At 35.4% G+C, this 18,837-nt stretch overlaps 1 protein-coding gene across 2 annotated transcripts in view; it reads left to right on the top strand.

Moving 5' to 3' along the window:
* LOC133307898 (protein PHOTOPERIOD-INDEPENDENT EARLY FLOWERING 1) overlaps positions 1 to 11,031 on the top strand; it is a 38,158-nt gene extending 27,127 nt beyond the window's left edge. The window contains exons 14-21 of one of the 2 annotated variants that reach the window (XM_061508459.1): positions 3,140 to 3,208; positions 3,364 to 3,426; positions 3,515 to 6,581; positions 7,031 to 7,095; positions 7,187 to 7,257; positions 7,552 to 8,314; positions 8,586 to 9,112; positions 10,115 to 11,031. In XM_061508459.1, the coding sequence (XP_061364443.1) occupies positions 3,140 to 3,208; positions 3,364 to 3,426; positions 3,515 to 6,581; positions 7,031 to 7,095; positions 7,187 to 7,257; positions 7,552 to 8,314; positions 8,586 to 9,112; positions 10,115 to 10,547 (5,058 nt within the window). In that variant the 3' untranslated portion in view covers positions 10,548 to 11,031. Of the gene's footprint in view, positions 1 to 3,139; positions 3,209 to 3,363; positions 3,427 to 3,514; positions 6,582 to 7,030; positions 7,096 to 7,186; positions 7,258 to 7,548; positions 8,315 to 8,585; positions 9,113 to 10,114 lie in introns of both variants that reach the window. The other variant, XM_061508458.1, reaches the window with a different exon arrangement.
* The last annotated feature ends 7,806 nt before the right edge of the window (positions 11,032 to 18,837 follow it).

Here is an 18,837-nt window from a genome sequence, read left to right as displayed (position 1 = left end):
TTCTTTCTTGAGTTATGACAGACTTTCTTCACAACATTTTACTTTTGTTTCTAGTATCTCTTCTGTTTCCATCCCTAAAACCACAGGTGAAACACTATCTCATCCAGGGTGGCGCCAGGTGATGCTTGATGAAATGCAGGCACTTCACTCCAATGGCACTTGGGATCTTGTTCGTGCTCCTCCCGGGAAGTCTGTTGTTGGTTGTCGATGGGTGTTCACAGTTAAAGTTGGTCCTGATGGCACTGTTGATCGCCTTAAAGCTCGCTTAGTGGCCAAGGGATACACACAGATCTTTGGTCTTGATTATGGGGATACCTTTTCTCCTGTTGCTAAGATGGCTTCTGTTCGCCTGTTTCTTGCCCTTGCCGCCATTTATCACTGGCCCCTTCTCCAACTTGATATTAAGAATGCTTTTCTACATGGTGACTTGCAGGAGGAAGTTTATATGGAGCAACCACCAGGTTTTGTTGCTCAGGGGGAGAGTTCTGGAATGATATGTAAACTTCGGAAATCTTTATATGGCCTGAAGCAATCTCCTCGGGCCTGGTTTAGCCGCTTTAGTTCAGTTGTTGAATCCTGTGGATTAATCAGAAGCAAAGCCGATCATTCTGTCTTTTACCGGCATAACTCTTCTGGCCGGTGCGTTTATCTCCTGGTCTATGTTGATGACATTATCATTACAGGCAGTGATCAGACCGGGATTGATCAGTTGAAAAAGCATTTATTCAATCAATTTCAGACCAAAGATCTTGGCAGACTTCGATATTTCTTGGGGATCGAAGTTGCACAGTCTAGGCGGGGCATTTCCATCTGTCAGAGGAAGTATGCACTGGATATCCTAGATGAGACTGGCATGTTAGGTTGTAAACTCATTGATACACCTATGGACCCCAATGTTAAGTTATTACCAGGACAGGGGGAGCCACTGCCAGATCCTAGTCGCTACCGCCGACTAGTTGGAAAATTGAATTATCTTACTGTGACAAGGCCAGATATCTCCTTCGCAGTGAGTGTTGCAAGTCAATTTCTTGATTCTCCTTGTGACTCCCATTGGGATGCAGTTATTAGAATTCTCCGATATATTAAAAAGGCGCCAGGAAGAGGTTTATTATATACAAATAAAGGGAGTTCAGAGATCTCTAGTTATTCAGATGCTGACTGGGCAGGTTCTCCTTCAGATAGACGATCCACCTCAGGGTATTGTGTTCTCTTCGGAGGAAATTTGATCTCTTGGAAGAGTAAGAAGCAAACTGTGGTCGCCAGATCCAGTGCGGAGGCAGAATATCGGGCAATGGCAAATGCAACCTGTGAGCTCATCTGGCTGAGTCAATTGCTGAAGGAACTCCATCTCTGTGAACAAAGGCCTATGAAGCTCATTTGTGACAACCAAGCCGCTTTGCATATATCCTCTAACCCAGTCTTTCATGAGAGGACCAAGCATATAGAAATTGACTGTCATTTTGTTAGAGAAAAGATCCAGTCAAGGGAGATCGAGACAGCATTTGTCAATTCCAATGATCAACTTGCGGATGTATTCACTAAAGCTCTTAGAGGTCCCCGAATAGATCATATTTGTAACAAGCTGGGAGCTTTTGATATATACGCACCAGCTTGAGGGGGAGTGTTAGAAATAATATTAATTTATTATTAGAATAGTCTAGAATAGTCTAGATTGTGGGCTTGGCCCATTAGGTCATCCCATTAGGTTTTTTAGTCTCTATAAATAGAGAGCCTCCTTGTACAGACTTATATACTTGAATATACAATATATTTCAGATTCAATTTCAAAGAGAAATCATACTAGAATTGGAACAAGAACCAGTATATTCCAGTATAACACTGATGTCCGTAGAGAATCAGAGAAAGTAATTTGAAATTACAGAGCTCAGATCTATTTAGAGGCTATAATCTCTCCCAAGGATCTTCCTACTAACATTACAGCTCTGGTCAGTGTAATTGAGTTTAATGAAATATCAGAGAACAGAAGTGGAGCAAAGATAAAGGATCCAGCTTTTATTGATACTGAAACAGAAAAATACAAGAGTAATGTCCTCTTCCGTGGAGCAATCTCCTTTTTTTTTTTGGTACAATGGAGCAATCTCCTTTTGTTGAGAATGATCTCAACCTTATTTCATTAACACCGAGATGATCCCCCACGGGAAATGTTCCCTTATTAAAGTAAGTAACCCCCTAACAGAAATGTAACAAACAGTGAAGGAATAGCTAATAACTAATTCAAATACGATTCAGTCTTCTGGTATAGACTTTCTAAGGTTGAGGACCTCCAATTGGTCTTTACGTTTCTGTCCCACTAAGCAGTTACAACAGCTTCTCCTGCCAAAAGGCAAGTCACACTTTCTAGACTTGCTTTTGGATATAATTCCTTTGCCCCTTCCTAGAATACTTTATAGCAATGGGTGGTGTTGAGATATATAAAACCATTAATGTAGCCTCACCCAATAGCTTAAGCTTTTGGGTTGAATTAGTTCTTTACATGGTATCAGAGCCTCGTATCCCGGTTCAATCCTCACCGCTTCCCATTTTCTTTCTAGTGGAATTTCTTTCTTCGCACAGGTAGATGGGCCTGTGTTGTTCACCCTTCAAGCCCAATGGGCTCTCGTGTGAGAGGGCGTGTTGAGATATATAAAACCATTAATGTAGCCTCACCCAATAGCTGAAGTTTTTGGGTTGAATTGGTTCTTTACATGGTATCAGAGTCTCGTGTCCTGGGTTCAATCCTCACCTGCCCCACTTTCTTTCTAGTAGAATTTCTTTCTTCGCACAGGTAGATGGGCCTGTGCATTGTCCACCCTTCAAGCCCAGTGGGCTCTCGTGTGAGGGGGCGTGTCGAGATATATAAAATCATTAATGTAGCCTCATTCAATAGCTTAAGCTTTTGGATTGAATTGGTTCTTTACAGGTGGTTTCCTATCTCATTCCGTACGAATCAAATTTTGTTTGAAGTCAAGAATTTTGTTTGATAATCGATATGATTGTCTAGGATTGAATTTATATTGAAGAAGTTGTTGGCGTAATCATTTGTTAACTATTTTGAAGCTTTTACTTATTTACTTGTTTTCCTTTCTTGGTTGTTGTTTGACTGGCAATTTTGTGTCTTAAACTTCATTACATTGATCAGGATGATGAAACAACCTTATCCGAGGAGGAAAAACTGGATAGAGTTGATGCAATTGATTCCAAGGATGAGGTTAAGAGCTAGTCAGCTTATCTTTCTCCCACATTTTCTCTGAATACTAATTTAGAATTTTGGGATTATTTACCATAAAAGTTCTATCCAGTTTGCTTTGTTTATATATGCATATATTGTTATGTTACCCCTCATGACAAAGCTGTTATTTGTAGATTGCACTATTACAAAAGGAGAGTGACATGCCTATTGAGGATCTGCTTGCGAGGTATAAAAAGGTAGGCATTCATCTTTAGTTGTTACTTATGGCTTGAGTAATTTGTGTTAAAACATTTATTTTATTTTATTTTCTCTTTTGTTTATCAGGATGTGAGTGATGATGAAGACGAAGAAGATGGATCAGATTATGCTTCTGCGTTATCAGAGGACCATTGTGATTCTCCAGTCCATGAAGATCCTGGGCAGATGGATCCTGCTGTATCTATGGATGAAGATATTAAGTCTGGTGAGCACCTGGCTGCTGTACAGTCGCAGGAAGAACAGTGGGAAGCACCTCATGAAAATTTGGAAGAAAGAGAAAGTGAGTATATAATTGCTGATGCAGCGGCTGCTGCAAGATCAGCACAACCAACTGGAAATACTTTCTCCACAACTAAAGTGCGTACAAAGTTTCCTTTTCTACTCAAGTACTCTCTTCGTGAGTATCAACACATTGGATTGGATTGGCTTGTCACGATGTATGAAAAAAGACTGAACGGAATTTTGGCAGATGAAATGGGGCTTGGAAAAACAATTATGACTATAGCCTTGCTTGCACATCTTGCTTGTGAAAAAGGGATTTGGGGTCCGCATCTAATTGTGGTACCAACTAGTGTAATGCTAAACTGGGAGACTGAATTTCTTAAATGGTGTCCTGCTTTTAAAATTTTGACTTATTTTGGAAGTGCAAAAGAGCGAAAACTTAAAAGACAAGGATGGTTGAAACCAAACTCATTTCATGTATGCATAACAACTTATAGATTAGTTATTCAGGATTCCAAAGTTTTCAAGCGCAAAAAGTGGAAGTACTTGATCTTAGATGAAGCTCATCTCATTAAAAACTGGAAGTCACAAAGGTGGCAGACACTGTTGAATTTCAATTCGAAACGACGGATTCTCCTGACTGGAACACCACTGCAGAATGATCTCATGGAACTGTGGTCTCTCATGCATTTCTTGATGCCCCATGTTTTCCAGTCACATCAAGAGTTTAAGGATTGGTTTAGTAATCCTATATCAGTTATGGTAGAGGGAGAGGAAAAGGTTAATAAGGAGGTTGTTGATCGTCTGCATAATGTCCTTCGTCCATTCTTACTCCGTCGATTAAAGCGAGATGTAGAGAAGCAACTTCCAATGAAACATGAGCATGTCATATACTGTAGACTGTCAAAGAGGCAGCGGAATTTGTATGAAGATTTCATTGCTAGCTCAGAGACGCAAGCCACTCTTGCAAGCGCCAATTTTTTTGGGATGATTAGTATTATCATGCAACTTCGTAAGGTTTGCAATCATCCTGACCTATTTGAGGGTCGTCCTATTGTCAGTTCTTTTGATATGTGTGGTATTGATATTCAGTTAAGTTCTTCTGTTTGCTCCGTGCTTCTGCCTAGTTCCTTTTCAACAGTGGACCTAAGAGGTCTCGGTCTTCTATTTACTCATCTTGACTATAGTATGACTGCTTGGGAGAGTGATGAAGTTCAAGCTATTGAGACCCCTGCATCTTTAATCATGGAACGTACTGATATAGCTCACCTAGAAGTAATTAGGCCTGGACTGAAATGTCAAAAAAAGCTGCAAGGAACAAATATTTTTGAAGAGATTCAAAGGGCAATTTGGGAAGAGAGGCTAAGAGAGGCAAAGGAACGTGCAGCAGCTATTGCATGGTGGAACTCCTTGAGGTGTAAGAAAAGACCCATGTACTCAACGACCCTAAGGGATCTTGTTACCATAAGGCATCCTGTATATGATATTCATCAGGTGAAGGCAAACCCTATTTCATATTTGTACTCATCAAAGCTAGCTGACATTGTTCTCTCCCCGGTTGAACGATTTCGAAGGATGACTGATGTGGTTGAAAGTTTCATGTTTGCAATTCCAGCTGCACGAGCACCCTTTCCAGTTTGCTGGTGCAGTAGAAGTGAAACAACTGTGTTTCTGCACCCATCATACAAGCAGAAATGCTCAGATGTTCTTTCACCGCTACTGTCTCCAATTAGGCCTGCAATTGTCCGCCGGCAAGTGTATTTCCCAGATAGGCGTCTTATACAATTTGACTGTGGGAAACTGCAGGAGCTAGCAATTTTGTTGAGGAAATTAAAATCAGAAGGCCACCGAGCCTTGATATTTACCCAGATGACAAAGATGCTTGACATATTAGAGGCATTCATTAATTTGTATGGTTATACTTACATGCGCTTAGATGGATCAACCCAACCGGAGGAGAGGCAGACCTTGATGCAGCGTTTTAACACAAACCCCAAATATTTTCTTTTCATCTTGTCAACCCGTAGCGGGGGTGTTGGTATCAATCTAGTTGGAGCTGACACGGTTATTTTTTATGATAGCGACTGGAATCCTGCTATGGATCAGCAGGCTCAAGATAGGTGCCACAGAATTGGTCAGACACGAGAAGTTCATATATATAGATTGATTAGTGAAAGCACCATTGAGGAGAACATTTTGAAGAAAGCAAACCAGAAGCGAGCACTTGATGATCTAGTTATACAAAGTGGGGGTTATAATACTGAGTTCTTCAAGAAGCTTGATCCTATGGAACTATTTTCAGGTCATAGAACACTTCCAATAAAAAATATGCCAAAGGAGAAAAACCAGAACAATGGAGAAGTTTCTGTTACTAATGCGGATGTAGAGGCTGCATTAAAAGATGTAGAAGACGAAGCAGATTATATGGCTTTGAAGAAAGTTGAACTGGAAGAAGCTGTGGACAACCAGGAGTTTACTGAAGAAGCCATGGGGAGACTTGAAGAGGATGAGTATGTAAATGAAGATGATGAGCCTGCTGAATTAGTTGAATCTGTTCCCAATTTAAGTAAAGAGAACGTGTTAATGTTAAATGGAAATGACCCAAAGGAAGATAGACCACCCTCTGTTGCTGCCAAAGAAGATGATATTGACATGCTAGCTGATGTCAAACAGATGGCTGCAGCTGCAGCTGCTGCTGGACAAGCTATCTCAGCCTTTGAGAATGAGCTACGCCCTATTGATCGATATGCCATTCGTTTTCTGGAGCTGTGGGATCCTATTATAGATAAAACTGCCTTGGAATCTGAAGTCAGGATTGAGGACACAGAATGGGAGTTGGATCGCATTGAAAAGTATAAGGAGGAGATGGAAGCCGAAATTGATGAAGATGAGGAACCTCTTGTATATGAAAGTATGCACCTCATTGCTCCCTTTGTTTCATTACATTTGGAGTTGTTATTTATATTCATAAAATGTAAAGTGGTTGTAATTAGGTTAGACCTCATGAAAGAGTGATTAACTCATGACAGTATCCACATAGCATGTCTTTAGCATAGTTTAGGTGTGGGAAATTGTAAAACATGCTATAATATAACCTGTAGTTTGTGTTGCCCTGTATGTTTTTCACTCCTGAAATCATTTATAAATATGTAATAATTAATTTGGCACATGATTGTCCTTTTTCATTGAATTTTAAAATTGAAATTGATCTATGGATGACTCACGTTGCTTGCAATATTGAATATATTGTCTTATTCAGCTCATGGCTTGTTATGAATATTGACTTACAAAGATGTTTAGTTTGTATGTATGACATAATTGTGAGATTGAAATTGAACACTGTCTTGGTCTATATATTAGGCTGGGATGCTGATTTTGCAACTGAGGCATATCGACAGCAAGTAGAGGCCTTGGCTCAACATCAGGTGTGTTGGATGAACTTTGATTTCTTTTTTAGGTTTTTTATTTGTCTTCTTATGGGTATGGTTTAATACATTTGCTTTTACGTTCTTGTAGTTAATGGAGGAACTTGAATATGAAGCTAAACAGAAAGAGGAAGCTGAGGAAGAAAATTGTGATTCTAAAAAGTAAGGCAGCACTGAACTCTCATTGTCTCCTCTCTGTCACTAGCTTTAAAAAAAAGAATTTGTAACATCCATGTGAAAACAAATTTTCACACCTTATAAGTGTAATATTCTTCTATTAACTGTGTTTTCCGTGGGGGTTGGGCCTTTGGTGTTAATCCTGACGCAGAAAATATTCTTATTTATCTAAAGCTTTACTAGTGAAAGTTTGAAATGTAGGATAGTTGTGCATTGAAACAAGTTTACACTCTAAATATGAAAATACCTGAGAATGCTATATCTTTCATTTTTCAGAAGGACTCAACCAAGTGATTCGAAGCCCAAACCTAAAAAGAAACCCAAGAAAGCAAAGTTCAAATCTCTGAAAAAAGGATCTTTAACCTCTGGCTTGAGACCTTTCAAAGAAGATCCACAAGCAGAGTCAATGACCATAGATGATGAGGATGTCACTAGTCTGGATTTTGTCTCTCCAAATTCAATTATGCACAAAAAACGTAAGAAGTCTAAATTAACTACTGATGGTGAAGAAGAAAAAAGACTCACGAAGTCCAAAAAAGCCAAGAGGGATCCTCTGGACATTTGTACATCAGATTTAGAATACAATTCGTTAGTTGTGCTTGATGAACATGCAGAATCAAAGCAACGCGAAAATATGGTTGACTTTGAACAGAAAACAGGTAGCAGGAGTAAGTTGGGAGGAAAAATATCCATAACTCCAATGCCCGTGAAACGGATCTTGATGATAAAACCTGAAAAATTGAAGAAGGGAAGTCTTTGGTCCAAAGATTGTATTCCACCAGCTGATTTTTGGCTGCCTCATGAGGATGCAATATTATGTGCAGTTGTTCATGAATATGGTCCTAACTGGAGTTTGGTTAGCGAAATGCTTTATGGTATGACTGCTGGTGGGTCATACAGGGGGAGATATCGTCATCCTGTCCATTGCTGTGAGAGATTCAGAGAACTATTCCAGAAATATGTCTTGTTCTCGATGGACAATACAAATCATGAGAAGATCAACAGTACTGGCTCTGGCAAGGCTCTTCTTAAAGTTACAGAGGTTAGACTGGGAATTTTAACATGTCTATTTTGATCAGTTTTTTGCTGACCACTAGTTTGTGATAAAGGTGATGTTGTATTTTAGTGTGTTTTTATATTCATATGTTATTGTGTCCTCATCTATATAATCTCATCTTCATTTGGAGTAGATTGTAAATTTTATTTAATATAATGATGTATAAAATATTTGATAATTCCTATTAGGCATTCATCATTTCAACTGAAAATTGCAAAGAAGAAACTTCTTTCTCATATATGATCTCTTTGGGCAGGATAACATTCGGATGTTGTTAGATGTTGCTTCTGAGCAGGGAAATAAAGAGTTACTACTGCAGAAGCATTTTTTTGCATTGCTTTCATCTGGCTGGAAGGTGGCATCACATGTTGACCGCCGGCAAAATCCATCGCCTACCTCTAATGGTGTCTATTTCGATCAGAGTTTCTTTACCTCCATTGGCCAGCATTCACAGAATTCCATGAAGAAACCCTCTGAAAGGATGACATTTGCTAATTTGACTCAGAGCAAGAAATTAGTAGCAGCTGCACTTGATGACACCAGAAGTAGACAGGAGAATGACAAAATCTTGCTCTCTAAGCAGGGTGAAAACATGCAAGTGAGTGCAGATCAGCTGGATATAACACTGGAGCTCCAGAAAGCGGAGAGTGATGCCTTATCTTCATTTCCATCTGTTATAAATATATCAATATATGGGGCTGAACCAATACCATCTTTAAATAAGCAAACAGGAGAAGATGATCATCTTAAAGTTTGTTCGTCTGGTGCTGAGAATCGTTTCAGGTATGGCTGAGTACTGCAGAATGGGTTTTAGTTCATGGTTTGTTATGTCAATGAAATTTGGGGTAAATTAGTTGATTTCGTTACAGGCAACAATTTGGTTCAGTGATGTGGTTTGTCCTAAATCTATATAAGATCAATTTATTTTTCATCAATAAATTTGATATCAAATTATGTCTTACTCAGTAATAATTTTAAACTTCTTCAGGTTGCTTGTTTGCTTGGGTATTTGATTTCCTAGGAAGTGTCATTTTGCAGTGAATGGTTGACTTATTCAATGATTCATATTTTATTCTTTGTACATCGGGAAATTGTTAGTCTTCTATTTGGCTCTTCCGTTGAAAGGAAGTAGTAAGATAGAAATTTGCCCGGAATAGGTAGTTATAGCAGGATTGATGTTGTGATTGGAGATTGCTATACCCTGTCAGCTTTAAGCATACTCAATTTCTGTTGCATTGATATATAGACGAGTTACTTTTGAGTGTTGGCCTATGTTTTTTTTTTTTTTTTTTTTGGGTAAATTTTGGCCTGTGTTTTAACTCTGCAGTTATCTGTTTCTTGGCTTATATAATTTGCAGTCTTGCTGAATAGTCTTTGCTTTATGGGGAGATGTGCTTATGTTTTCCTTTTTCTTTTGGCCTACTTATTATGTCCTTGTTATGCTGAAGCAAAATTCCCCTATTGATAATTCATTATATTCAGCATTCAGGTATGACTGATCCAATTATATATACTCTTTTGCTGTTACTTCTGGCCTTGTTGAATTGTGGTCATAATTTACTCTTAAGAGTTCAGTGTACATCAAATAAGTCCCCGTCCTTGGAGTTTGTTGGCCACTTTTTCTTACTCAACAATAGTATATTAAAGAATCAGCTGTTTTAATGGTGTTGGTAATGAATCCAAAATTTCTTTCCCAAAGTGATTAGTCTCGAGCATTATTTTTAATTATTGCTGGAGAGCTTCTTATGGTGTTTCTGTTTCTCTTTTCTTTATTTTTTTCCCTAGGGAGGCAACCAGAGCTTGTGAAGACGACAGTTCTGGATGGGCTTCATCAGCATTCCCAACAAACGATTCACAGTCTCGACCTGGATCCAGGATACAATCTTCTGGAAAGCAAAAGTCTTCCATCTCTGAGTCTACTAAACCTTCTAGGTCGAAGTCCAAAAGAGCTTCAATGGATCCTAGTGAAATGCATTACCAACAGGGTGAGCAATTATTCCAGTCAATGCTACCACAGGAACTGAGATTTGATTTTAATTCATCCACTATGGATGGAGCTGGAATTGATGATATGGATAGCAATCTCCCCTTTGATTTGAATGTGGAAAGTACCTTGGAAATGGAGAGTTTTGGAGTGGTCCCACATGATTACATAGCTGGTTTGGTCTCAGGCCTTGATGATTGGAATGCATTCCCTGAATATACTGACATTAGATAGGGTCAAACCGAGCCTGAAATGCAGTTTTGATTAACCCTTCTTTGCCATTGGAGTACTGGCATACTCTTGGCAAGTTAGTCTTGTTCAGTTCATTAATTACTGTGGGCTTATTGGAACAATGCATTCTTACTGTGCTCTCGTGGGCATGCCATTTTGGATATACAGGCACAAAAAACAGGTGCAAGTGAACTAGCTTTGCTGCTAGTTTATACTAGCAAGTAATGTTAGAGGAGGATTCTAGCAAGACTGCGGAAGGTTTCACGATATGAAAATACATAGATGTAGAACGCTGTCAATAATTTAATTTCTTAGTGGGAGTATATAGATGTTGTGCATGCACGCGTACATATGTTCTTAGCTGGGCATGCATTTGGTTTAGTGCTTTCCCTACATTTTGTTATGCAAGCTGAACAAATTAGTATTAGTGGCTCTTCATTAACCCCATTTTGAACATTTTATATGATTTTAACATGAGAAAATGAGATACACCGTTTACTAAGCATGGTGTCAGTTTATTCGTAATTTCTTATCAAAGAACATGTTTAAGGGATTTTTGAAATTAAAAGCGAATCTAAATTGTTTAAAATTTGAGCGATTGTGTCTCCGCAAAATCTCTTATGTTCTTGACAAGATTGACAAACATCTCGGTCAATGAAACTGTCAAGAAGTTGAAGTAAATTGATACCAGAAAAGCATCTTAGACCCGAATTATGGCTTCATCCATTTTAAAACAATGAACAAGTTGTAAGTTGACGGAATTCATGGTCCACATTGGTGGAAAATTGCTTGTGTTTCATATGGTTGCAGTAAAATAAAGGTATAAATTTTCCAGTATTGCGGAACTGCAACCTAAACATATTGAAATTTTTACGATTTTAATCATGCCGCTTTTTTATTTTTTAAATCCCTTAGCCTGACACAACGTGTATTTGTTTTTTAAGCTTCATCATGGCTTAATTTATTTATGAGAAAAGTGTTTGTCATTTAAAAGACACAATTTGTGTCATTTCTCTCTCACAAAAAAGTGGGACTCACACCTTTATATTTTTTTGTTCACTCTCTTTCTCGTTCTTTATCTATCTTTTTCTCTCACTTAAAATGACATAACTTTATATTCTTTAAAATGATACATTTTTTTTCTTTTATTTATAGGGATGATTGAAAAGGAAATGCAAATAAATGGAAAGAATTAATGTTTCTCCTGTCATAGGAGATAAAGTTATATCATGTAATTCCAAAATGACATTGTTGTATAGTATAGGTAATATCTATTAATTCGAAGTCAAGCACGTTTAATTATGGAGTTCTTAAGTTTTGGGCTACAGAATAATAGATGTATCTTGTTAGTATAGGTAGTATTTATTAATTTCTTTAAGTTATCCTCAACTGTACATTCTCATATGAGCCGCTTATTGTCTGTGTTTCATCTTTTTTTGCAACGGCGATTACTCTCCGCCCTTGTCATCCCCAAGATGTTACTTCAGAAACTGCTATTGGGAAGGAAAAAAAGTGGTATATAAAAGTATATTAGAAATTTTTTTAAAATTAGAAAATATATTACCATATGTATAGAATGATATTTAGATAAAGTTTATGCAAGCTTTTGAAGGTATTAATAGGAATTTTGTAAACGGCTGAATAATTGCTTCATTTATTTAGCTTATTGTTTTTGTGCTTGAAATTGAATAGATGTTAGGGATTATTGGAATAATTGATGGAGACTCAACGGTGAAAATGCAAGTTTGATCGTTTATATTTTGTTCACTATCTCTATGAATTTAGCATCTTTAAATTGATTGCATTGTATGAATTGGCCTACATTCCGAAACTAATAACTTCCAGATTATTATAACCATGATCCTCCGAGGGGTGCCACCATAACGGGAAAACAAATTTTATTTAGAAAAAAATAAATACGCAATAAATTTTATTTAAATTAAAAAATTGAAAAACACTTATTTTCAGCAAACCAGTCTTTAAAATTTTAGGATTAAAGTTCGAGAGATTGATTATGCAAATGGAAGAGTGAAAAATTAAGACAAAAATTTAAAAACAAACTGTAGTTTTTGCTAAGTTCAATACAGATGATTAATAGTAGCTTTCATTTGTTCTTCGCTTAACAAGATTAGAATCTTCAAAATAAATTGTGGCCCTACATTATTATAACAGGATACAAGTGGTGGAATCATGCATCGGTGACCAATTGTTACACAAACATAAATAAAGTATGGGATGTAATGTTGTAATGGATGCTTAAACTTTTTTTTATTAATTTTTAATTAGTTACTTAATGAGTTTGCTTAATTTTATTCTTGTATGCATACTGAGAGGTACATACGTGATATAGAGGAGGTTGAGACCGAGTAATTTTCGAATCTAGACCCTTGTTGGATAGTATTGATTAGTTAAGATAAAGAAATATAATTAAGTCGTGAGTAGAGAGATCATTCACACCATATAGCTATTGAACTTGTTCTTCAATGAATTTAGTAGTTACTTTTAGTATAAAGATATGGGGATTAAGTGTTGGGTTATACATGTAAGGTTGACGAGAATTCCTACATAAAATCACGTGTTCAGTTACTACTTAGGAATTAATAGATATCTGCTATAACCTCGTTACATCATTGCAATATTGGGAAAATTTGTAACATCCTTCGATTATTAACTGAGAAATGTTGTAACATCCTTCGATTATTAACTGAGAAATGTTATCTATGTATTTTGAACTATAATTATATACATATATTATGTAAAAGATTTGGAATGTAAGTCTTGCTCAAATTGACTTTATTCTATAATACCAAAGTACAAACAATTAAACCAACATAGGGTATTAAGTAACCTTTATAAAATACAAAAGCTGCAACCAAAATATAATACAGTCTAGTACAGAATTTCACAACTAGATACAAATGTAGATTTTATTGGCTAAACTTCTTCCTTGCACACAAAACATCTACTTTAGACTCTAACCTCCACATATGAAAACACACACTTGATGAGATATTTATCCTAGTGAAGATAACAGTTTAAATGGTTTTCATAGAAGTATAGTGTTTCCACCCATAACTTAGTATGGAAAATCATCCATGGTTTCAAATGAATAATGTTTTATTGGATCGTAATTATTAATTTCCAATAAATTATAACCATTAATTTTGCGAAAATCAATGGTGATTAATTTAGTAGTAAGAGTTATAAAATTTTTCAGTAGTAAGTATAACCTCACAATATATATATATATATATATATATATATATATATATATATATAATATCAGCCAAAACATTTTCATAAGCGTGGATTTTTTTATTTATTAGAGCTCTGTATTTTGCAAGGGCGTTCTCCTGCCTCATATTCTCTAAGGAATCTGTTCCTTGACTCAAGAAACCCAATTTCTTGACCATGCACATATTTATAATACCTTCTATGAGATATTCTATAAACTCTTTTAGGTAGACAAACATGCGGTACCTCCAAAAGGATCCATAAAAATATAAGTTATAGAAATTTTTTCGTACAAAATTTATCATGCAAAATTTACCATGATAATTCACAAAAAAGTTAAAGAAATCACATATCAATGCAAAGAACATACAAAAATGAAAACAAACAATTAAATAAATACATGTACAATATTTATCACATATAAGATAATTATAAATTTGCTTAAATATAAATTAGAACATATATACATAAATATAAAACTATAATATGCAACAATATAATTTGTAGAAAAGTAAATTACTGGCATATAAATTGCTGAATTATAAATCGGTACACACACACACACACACACACAACACACACACACGCACACACACACACACACGCCCACACGCACACACACACACGCACACACACACATACATATATAGGGTTTAGCGGATGTATAGTGACTGCACCTAAGGATTGGTGCAGTCATATAAAACTACGTCGTTTTATAGTGTGAAATCATTAAATATGGGAAATTCTAACCATACAAAAATAGAAATAAATATAAAGCATTAAATATGGGGAATCATAACTATACAAAGGCGGAAATAAATATAATATTTCTATTTTCTACAATTAATTTTGAACGCGGACTTCCTTTATTCCAACCAAAACGACATAATTTTTAGGTGACTGTACCAATGCTTATATGCAGTCACGTTATAAATCATTTTTCCATATATATATATATATATATATATATATATATATATATATATATATATACATATATAATATATATACATATATAAGTATATAATTATAAAGTGCAGAAATGTAAATTGCTAAAGTATAAGTTGCAAAAATGTAAATTGATGTAATATAGATTGACGAGATATAAAATATAAATTGCTAAAATATAAATTGTTAAAATAGATAACAAGAAATAAATTGAAACGTGGTAACTCATCGAGACCGTTTAGGGAAAGGAGAAAAGTAAAATAAATAACAAAGTGACACCTCCATGGAATTTATATTTTAGAAGAAAAAAAGAAGTTATCCTCACTCTTAGTTTTTACTTTTATCTTTCTCTATTATTACGTTTCCTCCCTCTAAAATTTCTTTCTTTTTTTCTCAATCTTTCTTAGTAGAGTTTTCTCCAAACTTTCCAAGACCCTTCATATAATAACCTAAATAATTAAATTAAATAATTAGGAATTATTTAATACTTAAAATAGACTGATTAGATGAAGAATCTAGTTTTTTTAAGTTAAGTCACTTTTCAGGACAAAAAAGCAAATAATGAAAGTTTTAGGGTAAAAGTGCAATTAAACAAAAGTTACCAAAAACTTAGAATGATTTTGTGGAAAACTATTTCATCATTTTATGAGTCCAAAATACATGTTAGATATTCTAAGTTATTAGTTGGATGAGAATTAAGAAAGAGGGGTAAAATGGTCTTTTACCATTTAAACACTTTGACTTTCTTCTTCTCACAATTTCCTATCGTTATTCATCTTTCTCCAATGACCGAACTTCATTTTTCTTCAACTCTTGAATACCCATTTTTGTTCACGCCATAGAAATGGCTATTTCCATTCATGAAAGTTGCTAAGCTACACGTAGAAAGTGGAACCCATCTATCATTTTCGACCTATGAAGCTTTGAGTGAGAGAAAAATCCATTTCTCCAAGATCCATTTTCATACATCATCCATGGATGGCCATAGAAGGAGGTATTGAAGCTTGAAAACCTTTCTTTCTAGCTTGGTTGAAGCTTTTAAGGTAAAAGACTATGAACCCTTTAGACTTTCATAGAAGTTTCATGATGTAGGTTATGTTCAAATGAGGGGGGGTTATGATCTAAATGGATTGCTATTGAAATTGATATGATGTCTCTTTAGAAATGGTGTGAGGGAGTAGACATTGGTAGAGAAAAAGTGTTGGAACTTCCTTTAAACTGATTTTGTATTGTGGGTTATGAACAAATTAAGATCTTTTGGTGATTTATGGGTTGGAAATTGAATTTAATGGTGGATTTATATATGTTTAATATTGTAGTATTGAACCTAATGGGACTTTGTTGGAGGACCAACCATTGGAACACCCCATTGGTCTACACATTGATTCTTGAAATTCTCAAGAATAGGCTAAATGGCTACATATATGTTCTTAGAGAAATTATGAGAATTGGCTTGATGTTTTAATATATTATATGATATTGATTGCACCTACACCTTTGGAATAGGTCGTGTTGGTGTGAAAATTGGTGGTTTGGCCTCTTGGACACAAAGAAAGCTTTGGAGGACACGACTTTAAGAGGTAAACTCTTGGATCTTGGGAATTTATCACTTTTGTTGTTCCTTCATGTTCCTTTGGAACTATGGTTATGCATTGAATGCTTGATGATTTGTTAATTATATAGTATATTGTATTCATATAGAGTTATTTTGTATGGGTGTACGAACCAATGCTCAAGCATAGGGGGATAGATTGTATAGTTAGTGTACGGACTAACATACAATTGAATGCTAAGTTGATTGTTTAGTTCTTTGACCATTTGAACATGTGTATGGACACTGGCTTTGAGGTACGACTTATTGAAGTGGTCCTAGTGTACTGGGGGAACATGTGACATTAATTTTATGTTGTCTCTGTTTATATGATGTTTGGTATGCCATATGTACTAATCTTTCATGCAAGAAGTGAACTCATGGCTGGAGGAATCCTTCAAGGTCCTTGAGTTTATTGAAATGATTATCTCATTCATTTTGGGGATTATATTTTAGGTACTCCAGGTGAAAGAGATGGAACCTCTCAAGGCAAGAAGCCTGAATAGAGCATAGGAGCTCTTACATTTTGGATTTTGCCTTATTGGTGTCCATATACAAATGTTTTGGAAAACATGTTGTATAGCCTTTTACTAGAGAAACTTGTATAGTTTGCATTAAAGGCTTGAAATTCATGATGTATGTAATTTCATTGAGTTGAGCGCTAGATTTTGTAATCTAAGCGCTTAACATTATGGAACTTATTATATTTTACATTTGAATCCATGTATGAAGACATACTTAATGTAAATTGATGGCGTAGATCCTTATTTGATGGATCTGGACGGATAATGTTCACTAAGCTTTTGAATAGTTAGGTTTATGCATTTGATATAAGGAAATGTCAATTAGGTGGTTCCTTGGATGATAGTAAAATAATAGAACTCATAAGTCTGTTTGCAATTTTTCAACTTTAACAACTTTCTGTCTTTTGAAAATAACTTGAGCTAAGGACCTCAGAATACAATGAAACTGGTGGAAAATCAAAGCTAACTCACTAAACTTCAATATCTGCAAATTTTTAGAATTTACGGAAATTACTAGCAATGGTAGTACCCAAGGGAAGTTGACTGAATTTTTTGTTTGCTGTCATGATTTTTCTACTAAAAATAGCCAACTTCTCTAGTATATAACTTGACCTAGGGACCTCCAATTGATGTGATTCAAATTTCATTTTGAAGCTTAGGGTCTCTACTATAACTTATCAAAATTTTATAATTTATGGGAATGAGAGGCACTCCCAGTTTCATGTGGAGTCACAACTGCTAGGAAATCGTGTTTCTGCTATTGTCAAGATTTAGGAGTGAACTTAGAATTTCATAACTCAACCAATTCTTAAACAAATGCAGCTTATGAGGTCTCGTTTTAAATATCTATATGTGCAATTTTAAATTATAAAGTATCATATTTTATGGAAGTACAGGTTGTTCCCAATTTCAAATAGAATCAGAGTCGTTCAAGTTCGTATTTCATGTTGCCATATTTTGGCTAGTTTTGTAAAAGCCATATCTCCCTTGTTCCTTTACCGATTAAGTCATATTATATATAATTTTAAAGCCCCAGAAGTCTAGTTTCATGTGTCCTAATTCAGGAATTTATGAAAATGAAACGCATTCCCAGTTTGGTAAGGAATCAAAGCTGCCAGAAATTATATTTCGTTTGTCGTCAAGAATTTAATAGCCTATTATGAAAGGACCACAACTCTTTCAATTATTATCCAAATACAACAAATGAGTTGTCATTTTAAAGCCCCAGATATCTAGTCTTATGTGTTAAAATTGTGGAACCAATGCAGAATATAAAGATTCTAGAATTTTGATGATAACAAACAAAGCATGGAAGGAAGGCTTCAAGATACAACAATCAAAAAGAAACTAACAACTAACACCCACGAAGTCCTTCAAGATTCAAGCTTCAAAAGAAGAATCTAAAAGTCCAAGAAATCTCAAGTAAATATACTTTAGGACTTAGAATTAATTGCAAGGATAATTGAATTCTTGCATGAGTAAGCTCAAACATATTTCTGTTCAAGTACATGCATTAAATCATTATTTGATTACACCAAGGATTTATAGCATTACGTATTTACAAAAACATATTTTCAAGATTCAATCAAGCAATTAAACATGTTTGAAAGAGATTTAAAATGCTTATAAACGTATTTCCAACATTTCCAACTGGTTGGGAATCGATTTCTTATGAGCAGGAATCGATTCCTACCCTCTAGAAAAGTTGGGAATCGATTCCCTTTTGCACCAGAGGACGAAAATAACGGCTATAAATGGCTAGTTTTGCAAAAGTGGTTGTACAAAGGCTTATGGGGCCCCTCTATAAATAGAGACTACTGTTCCATTGATTGGACAACTCTTCTTGATCATAAATCTTGATTTAATTCATATCATTTGCTTATTCTCATGCATCTTGATCATAAATTCTATTTGAACTTTATTCTTGTGAGAGTGTCAACACCCATAGTTCTTCAACTTGTATAATCTGTAATTTGAGAGTACTTAGCTATTGTTA

The sequence above is a fragment of the Gastrolobium bilobum genome, unplaced genomic scaffold, assembly GCF_033153095.1.
Source record: "Gastrolobium bilobum isolate Gb01-03AN ecotype WA unplaced genomic scaffold, APGP_CSIRO_Gbil_v1 utg18130, whole genome shotgun sequence".
Taxonomy (NCBI): Eukaryota; Viridiplantae; Streptophyta; class Magnoliopsida; order Fabales; family Fabaceae; genus Gastrolobium; species Gastrolobium bilobum.
This window is presented reverse-complemented; position numbering and strand designations above follow the sequence as displayed.